This window comes from Pteropus vampyrus, unplaced genomic scaffold (genome assembly GCF_000151845.1).
Source record: "Pteropus vampyrus isolate Shadow unplaced genomic scaffold, Pvam_2.0 Scaffold96, whole genome shotgun sequence".
Lineage (NCBI taxonomy): Eukaryota > Metazoa > Chordata > Mammalia > Chiroptera > Pteropodidae > Pteropus > Pteropus vampyrus.
The window spans coordinates 147,884-164,621 of NW_011888877.1; the positions used below are offsets into that span (position 1 = coordinate 147,884).

At 40.1% G+C, this 16,738-nt stretch overlaps 1 protein-coding gene across 1 annotated transcript in view; it reads right to left on the reverse strand.

The window, feature by feature from the left end:
- The window catches only part of CUBN (cubilin), a 248,376-nt gene that overhangs the window by 9,558 nt on the left and 222,080 nt on the right, over positions 1-16,738 (reverse strand). Inside the window, 3 exon segments of the mRNA XM_023533142.1 lie at positions 2,060-2,265; positions 2,594-2,756; positions 10,402-10,610. Of these exon segments, the coding sequence (XP_023388910.1) occupies positions 2,060-2,265; positions 2,594-2,756; positions 10,402-10,610 (578 nt within the window).

Consider the following 16,738-nt stretch of genomic DNA (forward strand, 5'->3'; position numbering starts at 1 on the left):
CCTCTCACACACACGTACGCCTCTAATACCTAGCACCTCCCGAGAGGCCCACTCCCCACTCCTGCTGGCGAACCCCCAGAACTCGTCTGTGCTTCTGTCTCACACCATCTCCTGCTGTTGGTCCTCTCTTACCCATGCCTGCTGTAGCCCACTGAACTTGAACTGCAGCGTTAACCACCCCTGGACACATCCACTTTGTGGCCTTGTGTGAAACTGCTTCTCCTGGTGCAGGCCATTCGTTCCTCAGACTCCACAGTTCCTTGAGAAGGAATGGGCCCGGGTGGGGTGGGGGTGGGGCATGGGGCAGGGATTCCCAGGTTGCTCACTGTGGCCTCTATCCTTGCATCAAAGCCAGCGCTCCTTCGAGGGTCTCTACAGCAGGCCAGAGATACGCTTCGACCCTTCTCATCATCTCCACTTACTTTCTCTCTGGTTACTTCCCTTCCTTAATTAAAGACTTGTGGTATCTTAGCCCAGAGTCACTCTCTGAACCCTTAGAGGTTTCAGCGTTTTCACAGACGACCTATTGAACATCCTAATTTGTATTCTTCAACACCAGTGACTTTCACCTCTACTCTCTGTGGTGCCTGCCGTGATGCCAGCTCCCCAGACAGACCTTTTCATCACCTACAATGCCTCCACCACATGTTTCTTCCAACTATGTCTTCTATCTCTACTCTTGGACACCTTCAGGGTTCCAGTTTCCATCAGTTATCAGTCAATTTCTTATCTTTCCTCCCACTCGGGCTGAAACCCTTGTTCTTTTCTTTATTTATTCAATTGAAGGATATTATTCATTCGTGACAAACAATGGGTCTGATTTGAGGCCAATCTAGCTGCCATTATGGTCCAGAGCTGCCTGGTCCCCTGTAAGGAGCACGTCTGCCCCCAGATGGCAGTCTGTCCTGATCCCCATTGTCCTGGCTTCATAAGGCAGTGGGAAAGTAAAGGAGCTTTAGCCGAAGGCTTTGTTCCACATGGCTCTAAGTCCTTCCGGGAAGCGTACCACTGGGGACTAAGAAGCGCGTCCTGAGAACCAATGGAATGACGATGACCTCGCGCCCTGCCCTCTCCCTGGGAGCATGGCATGCACCTCAGGGTCTCGGCTCTGTAATCATTCAGCAAATCCAGGGTCTACTCAGCAGCCAGCACTTCTCAAACCTCGCTCCACGCTGGACTCAGCCAAACTGGATTTTTCTACTCCCCACCCCAAGATACACGTGCAAAACAGGGGACTCTGGACTTACAATGAGGAGAATTTGAAAACTCAGAAAGCGATAGACTGGATTCTCTTTCACTGCCAGCATGTGGGAGTTGGAGTATGATGCCCCTAAAGTGAACTGGGTCAGTTCTTTGGTCCTCAAAGAGCAGAGAGACACCCAGGTGTCCCCACAGGTAGCAGTCCTCAGTTCATGGCTCCCTGGATAATCTCATTACTCTCATTTTTTACCTACTGATTCATATGATGGTGACGACCGAATCTTCAGGCTGCCTATCAGTATCACACTTTTATGTCCGACTGTCTCCTTAATATCTTATCCCATGGGCAATTTGGACTCATCATTTTTTTTAACCAAAACAGCTTTTTTTCTCTCTCTCTCTCTCTTATATTACCATGGGTTTAGTCCCACTGGACTGGGGCCAAATGGCCTAATTAATTTCTGTGTGTTCTGCGTTGACCCCTTCAACTCACCCTATACATAGATGCCACTAACAATAGAAGTGTTTCTCCAAGCGTGGCCCATGAAGCACCAGAGATGCCTATTGAAAATGCACAGTAATGGGTGCTATGTGGAGGGCTCAGTCTTCGAAGGTGGGGCCCAGTGTACGCATGTGCATCAAGACACTCAGGTGTTTCTAATGCACGTGCAAGTTTGAGAGCTCCTGACCTAAGGAATAAGTTCAAGTTTTTTCACACCCAAAGAGAGGATCTGCGTCTTGCTGAAAAAGACATTAAGCTAGAAGTAATTCTGACAATTCATTTCATTACTTCGAGTGTTTTTCAGGTTCTGGCAAAAAGGTCACTAGCTGTGACTGTCATTCATCCTGTGATTATTACCTGTGGTGAGTCCTGGAACTCTAAGTAATTCTGGTGGCAGTCTTGTGAGTGCAGCTGTAACATCCACACAGTTATCTCGACCTGATGATGTGGAAGGGCTTCAAAAACCCAAGTACAGGTGGAAAACGGGACATCTGGGTGGGATGAAATGGGTGACGAAATGTTTTGTGGGGTCCAAGTGGCATTGTATGTTCCACCACAAGTCACTGAGATGGGGAAAGAGAATAATATGTCTCATCTCACATACACAATATTTAAAATTCTGCCTTCCCTGCCCTTCCAGCCCAAAGGAGCTATATATTTACGTCATTGTGTGGAGGTTTTAGGGTATATATTCTTGACTAAGAATTGTACTAAATTCATATCATGGATTAAACAGAATAATTAACATGGTGCTTAGTAATTGACATTGAGCTTAGGTGGTAATTAACATTGACTTTAGTAATTAACATTGAATTTAGATATAAACCTGGCATTATTTTTAGTGCATTAATACACGTTTCATAATATTTAAAAACGTCTCAGTTTACTCACTGTTAACGATGGTATAGGTAGCATTAAATCCTTCCCTTTCTAAAGTGACGTCACTGACAAATTGAACTGTCAGGAAGTTACCAGAAGAGAGAAAGGGAGCAGGTACGGTGGAACCACAAAATGTTCCAGCCAAGTTGGCTTTTTCACTGTCCCCGTCATATATCTGCAAAGAAAAATAGGTCATTAGTTCTCCATTATTCACAAGGAAGAGTCATAGTTTACACTAAAATAGACCTGAAGTCACAATAGTTCATGATTAAGAATCTTCCATTGATATTCCTGAGCTAGTTTTAACTTAGGAACAGAATTGCTATTGAATCGATTGTATTATAATGATTTTCAGTAAAAACCTGGTATGCTGCCTAATTCTTTTTCTCAGTGTGAAAGTCCTATACGATTTCTAAAATAACTCATCGTTACAGTTAGCAAGCCTATCACTATCTTCACCTCCCCTCCCACGGCCACGCTGGTCTAAGCCATGGTCATCGTGGCCTGGGTTGTCACTGCAGCCTCCCCATGGGGCTCCCCAGTTTCACCCTTGTCCCTCTTTAGCTTGTCCTCAACACGTCAGCCAGAGTAAACAGTTGACGCGTAAGTCGGCCCAGGTCAGCGCTCCGCTAAGAACCCTCCTAACTGCCTCCCGTCCGCTCAGTGTAAACGCCAGGCCAAGAGTCTACTCTCCGCTCCCCGCGCTGACCTCACCTGGTCTGACATCTTACTGTCTCCACTTTGTTCTCTCTGCTCCTCAACCAAACCGGGCACACTCCTGCTTCACGGCCATTGCGTTTCCTGTTCCCTTTGCCCAGAATGCTCTTCTCCTCCATTCCCACGTGGCCTGTCCCCCTTCATTCCCCTTCGTTCCCATGACACTCAAATATCATTGACTCGGGAGGCCTTCCCTGACACCCTACTTATAACGTAACCGCTCCCATCATTCCCTTTCTCCTTTCCTGCCTTGTATTTCCTTCAGCACATGCGTTACCTCTACCTACCGTCCGTATTACTCAGGTTATTGTCTTCTGGAGAGAATGCGGAGTCTGTGAAAGCACAGAGTTGCGTCTGCTCTGTTAACTGCTATGTCTCATGTTTAGAAGAGTCTCTGGCACATAAGAGGCACTTGATAAATACCTAATAAATGAAACACTGTGATTCCTCTCTCCCACAACCCAAACCTGTTCTCCCCCAGTCTTCTTTATATCAGTAAGCGGCTCAAGCCTAAAACTTCGGTCAGCCTTGATTCCTCTTTCTCTCTTCTTTCATGCCACATCTCTTCTACTCTGACTTCAAAATCAACCCCAGAGGGTTCCGTCTCCATCACTACCACCATCGTCCTTCACCTTTATCCCTGTAACATCTTCCCGATAGCTTTGTTTCCACAGAGCAGCCACAGGATTCTCCACCGAGCTGCCTGTTTGCAAACGTAAATCAGATTATGCTCCTGCTCTGTCTAAAATGCTCCAGTGGATTCCCACTGCACCTTAAGTTAAACTCGAACTGTTTATGGTGGCCTGCAAGCCCCTAGCTGGTCTGGTCTGGGCCTGCCCCCAGCCCCACGCCCACTCCCCTGCTTCCAGGATGAGCCCCCCAGTCCAGGCCTGTGCTCACAGCCGCTCCTGCTGGAAGTGCTCTCTCCCCAGCTCTGACATGGACCATTTCTCCTGCCATAGGATCTCAGCTCAAATGCCCCCTCCTGAGAGCCCAACCCAACCATCTTCCTGTTGTATTTTCGTATTCTAATCAAAATGTTTCTTATTCATTGCTTATTTACTTTTTCTGGTCTCTCTCCCAGCAAGAGTGTAGATGGTATGGGTGGGAAGCCTGATTGTTCGCTGTGGTGTTGCTAGCACCCAGAATAAGTCCTGGCTATAGGAGCCTCTGACGAATGCCTGTTCAAATAGTGGACACTTGGATTTCTCTCAAACACATTACTAGAAAACAAGAGTTTTCTCCAGTTGCATAATCTGCATGGTATTTCTAAAACAAGCATCTGTGCGTAGATCCAGGTATTGAATTTATAACAAGACCATGGTATGTATAAACTTCCGAATAGCCATGACCACTGATGTTATTTTAAAATGTTAGAAATATGTAAAATAGAAATAATTTCATAATAAACAGAAAAAATAAATTTACCATTAGATGGCGCTGTCTCTCCAGTTTAAATATGATTTCGGTAAAGTTAGAGCCAGAAGAGACTCAGGAGTTGGGTAATCTATCCTCTCATTTGGCAAAAGACTAGATTGGCCAAGTTTTAGGTAATGTACTTTTTCTGGTAAGCAAGTTAAAGTTTTATTATAATCATTGCTGCTTTTATCAGCACATTCACATTAGCAAGCCTTTTTATTCCATGTACTGTGTGCCAGGCCTCTGTGCTAGGTCCTATGTATACAAGGATGTATAAGGCACTTTTCATACATTCAAGAGACTAATCTGACACTCACAAACTAGCAAGAGAAAGAAATCCATAAATTAAACATATATATATGTGTAAATTATATATAAAATGAAGAAAAATAAGTGCTACAATAAAAAAAATTAAATGTAGCAGGGGGACCCAGATGATGGAGGCAGGAAAGATCTCTCACAGATTTTGAACCAGTATTTAAAAGTCAGGGGAGACCTTCCAGACCCACAGAAGATTAACTGCACCCCAACCAGACAGAGCACAACGGGGAAGGCCAAGGGGTGTATAAAGCTGACATGCCTCCACAGCGCCCCCACCCTTGAGGTCCCTAGAGATCAGGGTGAAAGACCAGGAGAAGCCGGATTGGGAAAGTACATCGGGACAAGACTGTGAAGAGCCACGCATTTCCCGTAAAGGTGTTTGCATCATCTGCTGTGGGAGTCATCAGATCGGATTTGGGCTGCGGACAGATGACCGCTGAAGGTGAAGGAAGGGAACGACATGGTGCCCAGCCTCGAGCTGGTGTTCGCATTCGTTCATTCACTGCTGCCATATGATTACCCTTGACTGAGTTGACATAGACTAGCTGAGGCCTCTGGACGACGGACATGGGCTCCTGGACCCCAGTGTGGCCAAAGCCAAGGTTTTCTATCTGCTCTCACACCCCCTGATAATGTCAAATCCCCACCCTGGACTTATGCAGGGGGCCTCGGTGTGGGCGGCAGGTGCGCTGCCAACGATGCTGGAGATGCGGATCGTATGAACAAGACATAAACGGTGCCCTTAGGACTGTGCCCCAAAGACCCCGCACCATCACTTCTGCTACATTTTGCATCCTGCTGGCACGTGCTGTCCGGCATGACTACTTCAGACCTGGAGCTTGAATTATGTTCTAAGTTTTCTAGACATAGATAAATACTGAGAATTTTGTGATTTCTCAGTTTTTAAAATTCTTTAGTAGTGGAGCATGTTATAATCTACTTAAGATTCTAAAGAAATTGTACAAGTAATTTAGTGGAAGACAGCTTCCGATTACAACTACTGCAAGATCCTGTACTTTCCCCAACCATTAATTTGAGCAGTAGAGGAAAATGGGGAAGGAAATGTTTGGATTTTAATTTCTAAGAACTTTTACTGCAAAAAGGCAACATACTTTGGTATTGAACTTTAAAGATAAAGTCTTAAGGAAATTAATGTCTAAAATTATTAAATTTGAAAAGAATTAATTTCCTTAAGACTTTATCTTTAAATATTTCCCTGGAAATTTGACAACAGGAAGATTTTTATATTCTTTTTGGAAACTCTCTACATTGCATCTTAGAGTATCTTCATGAAGTCTTTGATTTTATTCAGGAGCCTCTGTTAGAGTCCACTGGACAACATGCCTGGGCATAGTTTGGGATGGAAGAGAGAACAAAGAATGGTTTTCCAGGTCTGGGGTTGATCCATTTCAGAATCCTCTGGGAAAAAGGTTATACTGGTGCCAGCAGTTTTAAGAAGAGCAATAAGAAGCAATGATTAGAATCAATTCGGACACAGGAATTTATTATTATTATTTATTATTATTATTATTATTAATTGTATCTCTGTGTTCTTTTCCAGTACTTGGCGTGGTGTCTGGAGGGTAATGAGTGCTCAAATGAACATTTATTGGATAAATGAATGAACGAATGAATGAATGGATAGTAGGTAATACCTCATAAGAAAATGAACCCGAAGCCTCGATAAATTGCCTATCTCCTCCCCAGAGATGGACAGCCCCTCCTCCTAGAGGCTGACCACAGACTGAATAGCTGAGCTCAGAGGTTAAGATCCATGTTCTTGATGGGGACAGTGCTATTGTCTAGGGAGTGTTTTGTGATATTTTTTGGTCATCACAATGATATGAGGCTATAAGTGGCATTTAGTTTTTAGAAGCCATATAGCAGAATCCATCCTACAACTCACAGGACAGTTCTGCAAATGGAAGATTCGCTCTATGTCCTCAGGCACTGACTGTGCTGAGGAGGAGCTGAAAAACATTAAGAAGGGGCCGTCTCTCTTGTGGTAGCTCCATACTTCCTAGCAGAGGAACGTCAGTCAGTTAGGGTCCCAGTTCTGAGCCCTCTCTACCATTCACTCACTGCTCACCACAGAGGAGTGACTTAACTCATCACAAACTGGTGTGAAGAAGCTGGGCGCGCTCTCTGTAGCTTGCAGCCCCCACACTTCCATCTCCATGATAGCCAGCCTCCCACAGGAAGCATGCTCTGTGGTGCTCCTCTAAAGTCCCACTCAGCAGTCCCATCTAGGAAGCCTTTTCCTGACCCCAAAATGAGGTCAACCATTCTCTTCTGTTCTACTATTCTATGTTGTTCATATTTATCATTTTTGTCAAGTTGTATAACCATTTACAAGCTTACATGTCGGTCTTCTCACTCTACAACTTCTTGAGGAACTGCATTTTAACTCCACATCTCTAGTTCGGGGTACAATGTGCAGCAAGAAATTATGCCACATGACTCTTTATGGGATGGATGGGATGTTAATTGCCACAGCGACCAGTCAGTGAAATACACAATTCACTATGTACCTCAATAACTTTCCAAGTCAACCCTTTCAAAAACAATAGTGATATAATTGTGATTGAATAATGGAATCGGCTAGTTTTCACTTCTATATCTAACAGCAAAATTAAATTAAATTAGCTTTTCTAAAAAGTGATTTGATTATAATATCTAAGAAACAATCTAAAAGGAATCAAATAGTCCCATTTATCACAGAGAATCTCTTTAATAATGATACCTCCAGGCTTCCCACTCCAAGGACTGTTCTTTGATCTGCCAATTTGGTATAAGTTGAAAAGGTTGGCAAGTGAGGGAAATTGCTTTCCCAAGAAAGAAAATAAGAGTAGATCTGAATAGAATTTCTTTTTTTACAAGAAGGAAAGTTTATTTTGAAGCTAGAAAATAACTCCTTGTTTTCGATATTGCTAAATATTGAGGAAATTCAGAAAATCACTACTTGTTTTAATGACATCATCAAATCACGCTCACAGAAATGGATCTTGAGAAAAAAATCTTATAAACCCTACCAGCAGCACCCCACATGAATTTATATGTGTAATAATGTATACATAAATCAATTATTTTTAATATTTTAAGAAAAGATTGCACAGACTTCATACCCATCTGGAATTACACAAAGGGGAAAAATAAAGAAATCTATTTACAAATTATACTCCAGTCACAGTGCTGAATACGAGCATATATTATCTTTATCCTCAAAACAGCCTTGCAAGGATTCTGGGATCTTTTGTTTGTTTTTTAATAGATGCAGCGGTAAGGCACATGGAAATTTGTGAGGTGCACATGGAAATTTGTGAGGTGGCAAAATTGGGTTTGAGTCCATCTCATCTGTCTCTGAAGCTCATTACCTTTCTGTAAAATCAGTAACTCTCAAAGGGTCTTAAACCTCAGCTTTACTGCTGCTCTGGCCATTTTGGTCTAATTTTAGGAAAGAAGGATTCAACCTGAACAGACATTTCTCGTTATCTCTAATTTTTCATGAACTCTCTCTTATCCAGCTTCTATGTCAATACTTTATTTAAATGGTTGCCATCCAGTCTGTGAGTTTTTTCTTTATCTTAACCTTTCTTGGCCTCTAATTTACAATTTAATAGTATTGACCACCCATCGTTGGTCAAAGACTCTCTCTCTTGACTTCGGTGACACCGCATTATTCCTGTGGTTTTTGTTTTGTCTTGTTTTGTTTTGTTTTTGTTTTTGTTTTTCATGACTCATGTTTCTTTTGTTCTCCAACTGCTTCACTGTGAACCTTTCCTGGAGTTGAGTGGGACCCTGGCTTTCTAGCTCCAGGCTGTCCCCCCTCAAAGAAAGCACCATTTCTCTAAAAGGTGTGTGTGCCCCTTTGCTGTCTCCTTTCTATTCGTGCTGTCTTCCTGCTGGAGCTCCGCTCCTTCCTCTGCCCACGGACAATGCCCTTTGTCTGCCCTGCTCTCAACCAGCCTGGACCAATCCCTCTCAAAGGAAGGTCTCCCCCTAATAGCGCTGACATTCTCCTGCTCTCCTAGGCGTGGTGCTTATCATAGTGAAAATATAAGACAGTATATAATCAAGTGTGTATTCCATCTATGACTTTTCCTCCCCTGCCTTAAAAAAAAAAAACAAAAACCAAAAAACAAAAAACAAAAAAACATTTCTTTAAAAGTTAACACAATTTTTGGACTTAAAAGTTTCTCTTGCTCCAGGTTTGTCGTCCCCACCCTCTCTGTGCCCTCCTTACATAACAGTAACCTCCCCTTGGGGTCCGAACTCCAGACCCTCCCCTGACAATCCACCCTGACTTCCAGCCTGGCTGGCCTTCAGTTCCGCTCTCGGAATGTCACTCCTTAGAAATCCCACAATCACTCTTTGTTTTCAAATGAATCAAATCTAAATCATTAGTTTGTTTCAAGAGCCTCTATAATCTGGGTATTTTTCACTTAGATATTCTCACTTCTTGCTACTCTTCAGTTATGTTCTACTTGAATCAGGCCAGTCTCTTCACCCTTTAAGGAACATGCACGCCAACGTCCATGCCTCTTCTTATGCTCACCGAGCCTAGAACGTCTTCTCTCCTGGCTTGAATAAGCTTTCTCTCACTCTCTGAAGGCTTTCTTGTTCACACTAGACTATCAGGAACTTTCCTCCCTTTTCAACTTGCACATTGCTTCAAGTCTGTATCCAATGCATTAGTCGGCACTTAAATAGTGACTATCCTGAATTGCTTATCGTTGATTTGCCATCTCTTAATTTTGTAATCAGATTTAACCTTCTCATGGTCAGAAACCTTGCCATTCTCATTGTTTCCCTCCCTCACATCCAAGAATGTAGTAATATACATTGCTTGATACTATTTAAAACTTTAAATTCATATAGCCTGATAGGTACAATAATTTAATATTAAAGAGTCATTAAAAATTGAGCGGAAAAGTCTCTTGATTTATTTTTAATGAGACCTTAGAACTAAGATATTCCCACATCTAAAAGTAATATGAAAAATAAATATATAAACTTTAAAAATAGATACATTAAGGGGTGATTATTTATATAGAGGATTTGCCAAAAGCCCTATAAGTACCCATCTTCCCACAAAACATCTCTTGACAAGGCACGGATGAACAGTGAATTCGAAAACTAATGTTAGAAGCCACACAGAGTTTTTGAGTCATCCATATAAAAGATTAATTTGATATGAAGACAGAGCATCTGTAATATTATACATTACATCATTGAAGAATGGATCATTTTAAATATTAGTAATACTCACAATTTTCACGACTTCCTATGTGGTATAAAGTGTAGTATGCCACATAAAAGTCTGTATTAGAAGACTCGGTTAAGAAATATAATAAGAGCCTTACCTTTACATAATCATAAATGCATCTTTGAAAAATAGATGAGGACTCCAGAGCAAATGTATTGAAGGTGAGTTTAATTTGTTTGTTTACAGGTGCAATTATGAACCATATGCAGTTTAAGTACTTGTCATATCTTCCATCTGAATCGGAATCAGGAGAGGCAAAGGTGTCATTTGAACCTGTCAGATAGCCGCCACAGCCTTGCCGAGGTCCTGTGTTCAAACAAAGACACATACACCTGAAACTAATATAATACTGTATGTCAACTGTAATTGAAAAAAAAAATTTTTTAAAGAGTATCTTAGGAGATGCTCTCAATAGACTTGTTAGGGAAGGAAAAAAAGACAAAAAATAATAAAACAAACAAACAAAAGACACATCACTAGGCACACCAAAGAGAACAGATCTTAAGTTTTACACGGAGGCTTTTAAAAATCACATCGTTTCTATTTTCTCCCACACATCGTAAACATCATCAGGTTGTTCGCTGAACGTCGGGGGGCGCAGGCAGTGCTGTTTCTACTCGCCTCGGTTTTCCTTCTCCACCCCTCTCCCTAACCCCTCAGGCCCCTTCTTCTCGCTCACACGTAGTTATCTAGAAAAATGAATAACCAGATTTGTTCCATGTGCATTTTTAGAACTGCTGATGTGATTTATTGAAGCTTTTTCTATCCTTGAGAAATCCAATTTTATAGAAAGAAAATATTTTGCATGATAAAACTGGTGGAAACTGTGAACATGTTTTACTTTGATGTTCTGTTTTTATGAACACTATCCTATTGAAAATTAAATTTAGGAAGAATTTACCCAACAAGAAAACTGTCTTCCAACAAATCTTTAATGAAATAATCTATTAGAAAGAGGTTGAGAGGCATTTAACACTGCAGTCCAGTTTGTATTACATCACGCTCTCTATCTGATTTTTTTCTTTTCCGAAAAGAAAGGAAGGCTAAAGAAGACCTTTATTGAAGAAAAAAAATCTACTTTGCAATAAAAACTTTGAAATTCAGAACAAAAAGAGAAATAAAAAAGAGAGATAAAAAATACTTTCATGATGACTAAATTGTCCACTATGAAAAAGAAAATATGGAAAATCCTCAGAACATTAGATTTCATTTTGTCCACTCCACAGCCTAAGCCGATACCTCAGAAATGATGTTAAGGAGGGCATAAAAGGAAGAAAAATTTACTAACAATTTCAAAAACAACAGTGAAAATGAGCTAAGCTCAAAACTAGGTGCTCAAAGTAATGTTCATAAAACTTGCATTCTATACAGATATATACCATTACAAATTCCAAAGTTAAGTTTCACTGTGAAAGGCCTTCTTCGCCTATTTTTCTCATCCCATTTAATTAGCTGTTAACAGTGAAAAGGTTGATTTCAACATTAGGGGGCACTAAGATTTTGAACTTGGAGCTTGGCAGGCAATATGAACAACAGCAGCCCTCAGATGCAAAGGGTATCAAGGCACAGAGTAATTTTCAGGGTAGATGCATTATTTAATAGGTCAGACTGCCCTGTCCATAGCTTCCAAGTCAGGTCAAACTATAGATTATTTGCAGTCAGATGTTTCCTGGAGCTGAAATGCTTTCAAAGGCCCAGTGCCTGAAAGATCTACAGATGATATCTAGGACAAAATTATTCTGAAACCAAAGTAATGCATAGGACTGTATTACATATCACTAATAATTACTTTCATATTAAACAAGACTGAAAACTTAAAAAAGAATTGGAGTTCGCATAGCTTTTATTTGAGTGTCAACTGATTTTTATTTAAGGAAGCCACTTGAGTTTATTGACATGCTTAGCAGGAAAGATCAATTACTTAGGGTATTAACAAATTATTTATGTCATAAATATCGTTTAAATATTCAAGGAAACATATTTAGTAGCGAGGTGGGAAAAAGATGAATAGTAGCTCATTAGCAATGATAGGACCTAGATAAATAATGATGGCACAATTTAGAAACTGATAGGTACCATAAAAGAGGCTGGGAAGTCTTGTGAGTTTTGCTAGAAGGGGAAATTACTCTGGGCTATGAGAATCTAGAATGTTCAAGGAGGAGGTGACATTTGATCTGGGCCTTGAAGGATAAATAGGACAAGACCATGTAGAGATGGGGTTGGTATTGGCAATTCCAGGCTGAAAGAAACTCATAACCAAAGGTTAAGTGGACAAGAATTTAAGTACACGCATAGGAAAGCACAATTCTGGTAGTGAAAACAGCAGAGTACATAAAGGAGAATAATGAGAAATAAGATTGGGAAACTGGATGGACTATTCTACAGAGGGCAAATTATATTATTGGACCGTTAGGCTTTATTCTGTGGATAATGGGGATCCACTTGAAAGGTTTTTGATCAGAGGAGTGGTAGGGACCGAAGGTACTTTTTAGTCAAGTCTGATCTAAAAATGTATCTGGTAGTAGCATTTACGTGTAAAGAAACGGGACTGGAGGAGAGGAGACCAAGTAAGAGGACACTGCCATTGTTTGGGCGGGAAGTAGCAAAGAGCAATGAAGAGTGAGAGGTCTGCACCCGGGAAAACGGTGTTGCTGAGCTTTATTCTATCACTACATCAGCTCCAAAAACTAAATGCTATTTTTAAGAATTCAAGCTATATATTTTGTCACTAATTGTCTATCGTTACTAATAAGTTAATAAGGGCAGAATGATAACGGCACACGGTCACAGTAAGTGCCATTATACATACTTACTATACAATACTACTACTACTACTACTACTACTACTACTACTACTACTACTACTACTATACTACTACTACTACTGTTATAAGACAAAGACATCCTTCCTCCAGGGAACCCCAGAGCAAGAATCCGTAAATCGCTGGTGTGTACTGGCATAGAGTGGTAGGTTGGATGATTCTTAATTATTCAGCCCCTCTTGTTGCTGTGCACTAGAATGAACAGAGGGCATTATTCTATTCACTTGATGTTAAGCTTGGTTATATGACTTTGTTTAGACAATGGCATATTTGTGGTCTTAAAGTGGAAAGAGGCCTTAAATGGGCTTGTGTTTTTCACTTGGCCTTTTGTATTCCTGTGACCCACCAAGAGCTCGTGCCTTGGGTAACTGCTTGTGAAAGAGAGAACAGATAGTAGAACAGACCTGAACCCAACCCAAACTCGAGAGCCAAGCACAGTTAACCTGCAGCCTGGAAAAGAGGCATGCAAACCAGTTTGCAGACCGACAGGTGACAAAAATAAATACTCTAGGTATAAGCCACTGAATTTTGGATGGTTTGTTATGCAGCATTATTGTGGCAATAGTCAACTAACAAACAAATAGCTTATTTGAGTTAGCAAACTGTAATAGAGCACGTTGCTTAATTCTTAAAATATACACATGGAATAAAGAAAATGGAGAACTAACATTGTCATCAGATAATTCTGTCCAAGAGTCAAATAATTAAAGATAAAATCATGAGTGAATTATATAACTAATATTATATATGACTCTGAGTAAATATAACACATGAGTTATTAGTCAAATGACTGAAGTAAATGTAGTATTATATAAATAAACACCTTTTGGTGTTTGTATGGTGCAGGAAATAGTTATAACTGTTCTAATGCCCCCACTTTTATATTTAAACATAGTACAAGTGCTCTGTGCTTCTGTTCCTCCTATGGCAAGTTGGAAATGTAAACGTACGTCTTTGAGGAAATAAGAGGAATATTAACAAGAAGATTCTTTACCCAAAGTACTATTGCCACATTACTGTTTCTATATTCCAACATAGCTAAGTGTATGGGAAGAACAAGAGAGAATCTGTGACTATGAAATAATGTCATACATAAGAAAACATTTATTTACTATATTGATATTTTAAACTTCCTTTTTTAAAAACTAGTATAAGACCTTGACCTGATGCGTTCTTCAGCATCATAAATCCATTAACTCCTTGTTACTACACATTTTTCTACCATCCAGAAAACTCCCATCTATCAGCAGCTCCTTCATCAGTCAGTTGTGTCGGAAGCATTCTATAATGACACTTCCTGTGCCCAAGAACAAATGTCACTCTATTTTTCTTCCCCAAATGGAAACACTTCCTACAAAAGAGCTATTTCTTTAGAGAAAGAAAATATTTGGCTAAAGAAATATTGGAAATATAAACCCATAGTAAGCAGTGAGATCTGGGTTAAGATCTACTTAGGTAAAAATCAGTAACTGAACCCTAAGTTATTTCTCTCGATTATTAAACTTCAAAGTGAAATGAATCTCAAGCCAGGCTAGATCTAATAAAGTAAGAAACAGCTATATTTTCTAAGAGAAAACATCTCAAAGGCTTTAGTGGAGTCAGATACATTTCTAAATACTTATCTTGAGAATTGACATTTTTGTGGCTGGCATTACATGGGGCTGGCATTTTATTGAGGTCTTCCAGATAGGATCTCTATCCACCTCTGGGTAATCACTACTTGGACAAATGGTGGAGGGCTGGTGTACTTATGACAAAGACTGGCCTAACTGTAGGCATTTTCTTTTTCCCCAGTAAGCCAGAAATTCAGAAAGAAAAAAACAATGGTAAGTATAAGTAATTACTTAGTGCATAAAACAACAACAAAAAAGTTTTATGTGCTTAAAATGTATATAGAATTAACATAATTAAACTTAACAGAATAAAAGGCAGGAAGTAGACAAATGGATTTAAAAGATTCAAGGGCCTTGCACTTATAAAGACCAATTCTAAATTAGATTCTAATGAGTCAAGGATGACTATTGTAATCTTTAAGATAACTACTAAAAGAAAAGTTAAAAAATGTATAAGTAATGATTTTCAAAAGAGAGTAATAAAAACTGATTAATTCAAAAAAGGCAACAAAGGATAGTTAAAGGAACATGACAGGTGGAACTGTGACCAAGCAATACAATCATCTATTTAAATCCAATAATGTTAGCCATTTTATTTGAGGTAAACACATTAAATTTTCCAATTGAAAGACAAAGCAAAACAAAACCCAAATACATTCTTTGGGATAGAGAAAGGTTGAAAGTGGAGAGCTGAAAAATAGACTCTGCAAATATGAATTGAAAGAAAGCAAGAGAAAAAAAACCATGTCATATCAGAAAAGGTAGACATTGGGTAAAAAGAATTTAAAAACGATATGCAAAATGATACGAGTCAACTCACTGGGAAGATATAATAATTTTAAATGTGTATGTGCCACATTACATTTCCTCAAAGTAAAAAAGAACAAAACTCTAGCCCAGACCTTTGAACTGACCTTCTAATTCTCATATCTGATTACCTGCTGCACATTAGCTACATGGCACCCAAATTCTCCACACTAAGACTAAAAATTATTATTTCTCCTCCAGAATCCAGTCCTCTTCCAGTAGTTTTATATTTGGATAGTGGTATCACAAAATAGGGTCCAGAGACCCTAGGATCATCATTTTTTTTTCCTGTTCCCTCCCTACCTTGTTCAAATACTACTGTGTCCTACTAACCGTACATCTTAAGTATTTCTCCTTTCAATCTTCTTCTTTATTTTCTACATTGCTATTGCTTTCATCATCCCCTGTCTTAACTATTGCAATACTTTCCTGTTTGCTTCCTGCCTAAGATGTTGCCCCTACTTCAAAACATCATCCTCACAGGTGCAAGAATGTGCTTTCTAAAACAAATTTAATTAGATCATAGCACTCTCCAGCTCACAACAATCAGGGGTTCCCCTTTGCATATGAGACAGAGCCCTTGACATCTAGGCCATGCTTCTCTCTCCTGCCTCTGCCCCTATTGTTTTCCACCTAATACCCCAAAGCATTACCAAGCAATGTGCAGGCCGATCTGTAGCCTCAGAAATGGGATGCGTTTGTATCTCTGTACATGATTTATCTTCCTCACGGAATGAGTCTTTCCCAGTGAATGCCTTCTCACCCTTCCAAGTTAATACTTTTTACAGCTCAAATTTATTGCATGCTAAATGAGTTCCAGGGAATGTTTTAGCTTAATCTTCACCATAGCCCTATGAGATAGGTACTATTGGTGTGCCCATTTTACAGATGAGAAAATCAAGGCATAAAAAACCAAATACTTTGTCCACAGTCAAACTTGTTGGGATGTACAAGAACTGGGTTAGAATCTAGGAATCTGGCTCCAGAGCATCCACTCTTCATCTGGGGTTCACGTTGTGGTGCTTTCCTCTAATATCTTGTATCCTCTTTACTCAACACCAAAGTACCACAGATCCCTTCTTTTCTGCCCCCACTGCCTTTTGCAAATATGTCTGTCAAAAAGCATTTATCATATCGAATTTACAACTATTTGCTGACTCTCCTACCTGAGTGAACTTTTCAAGAATAGGGA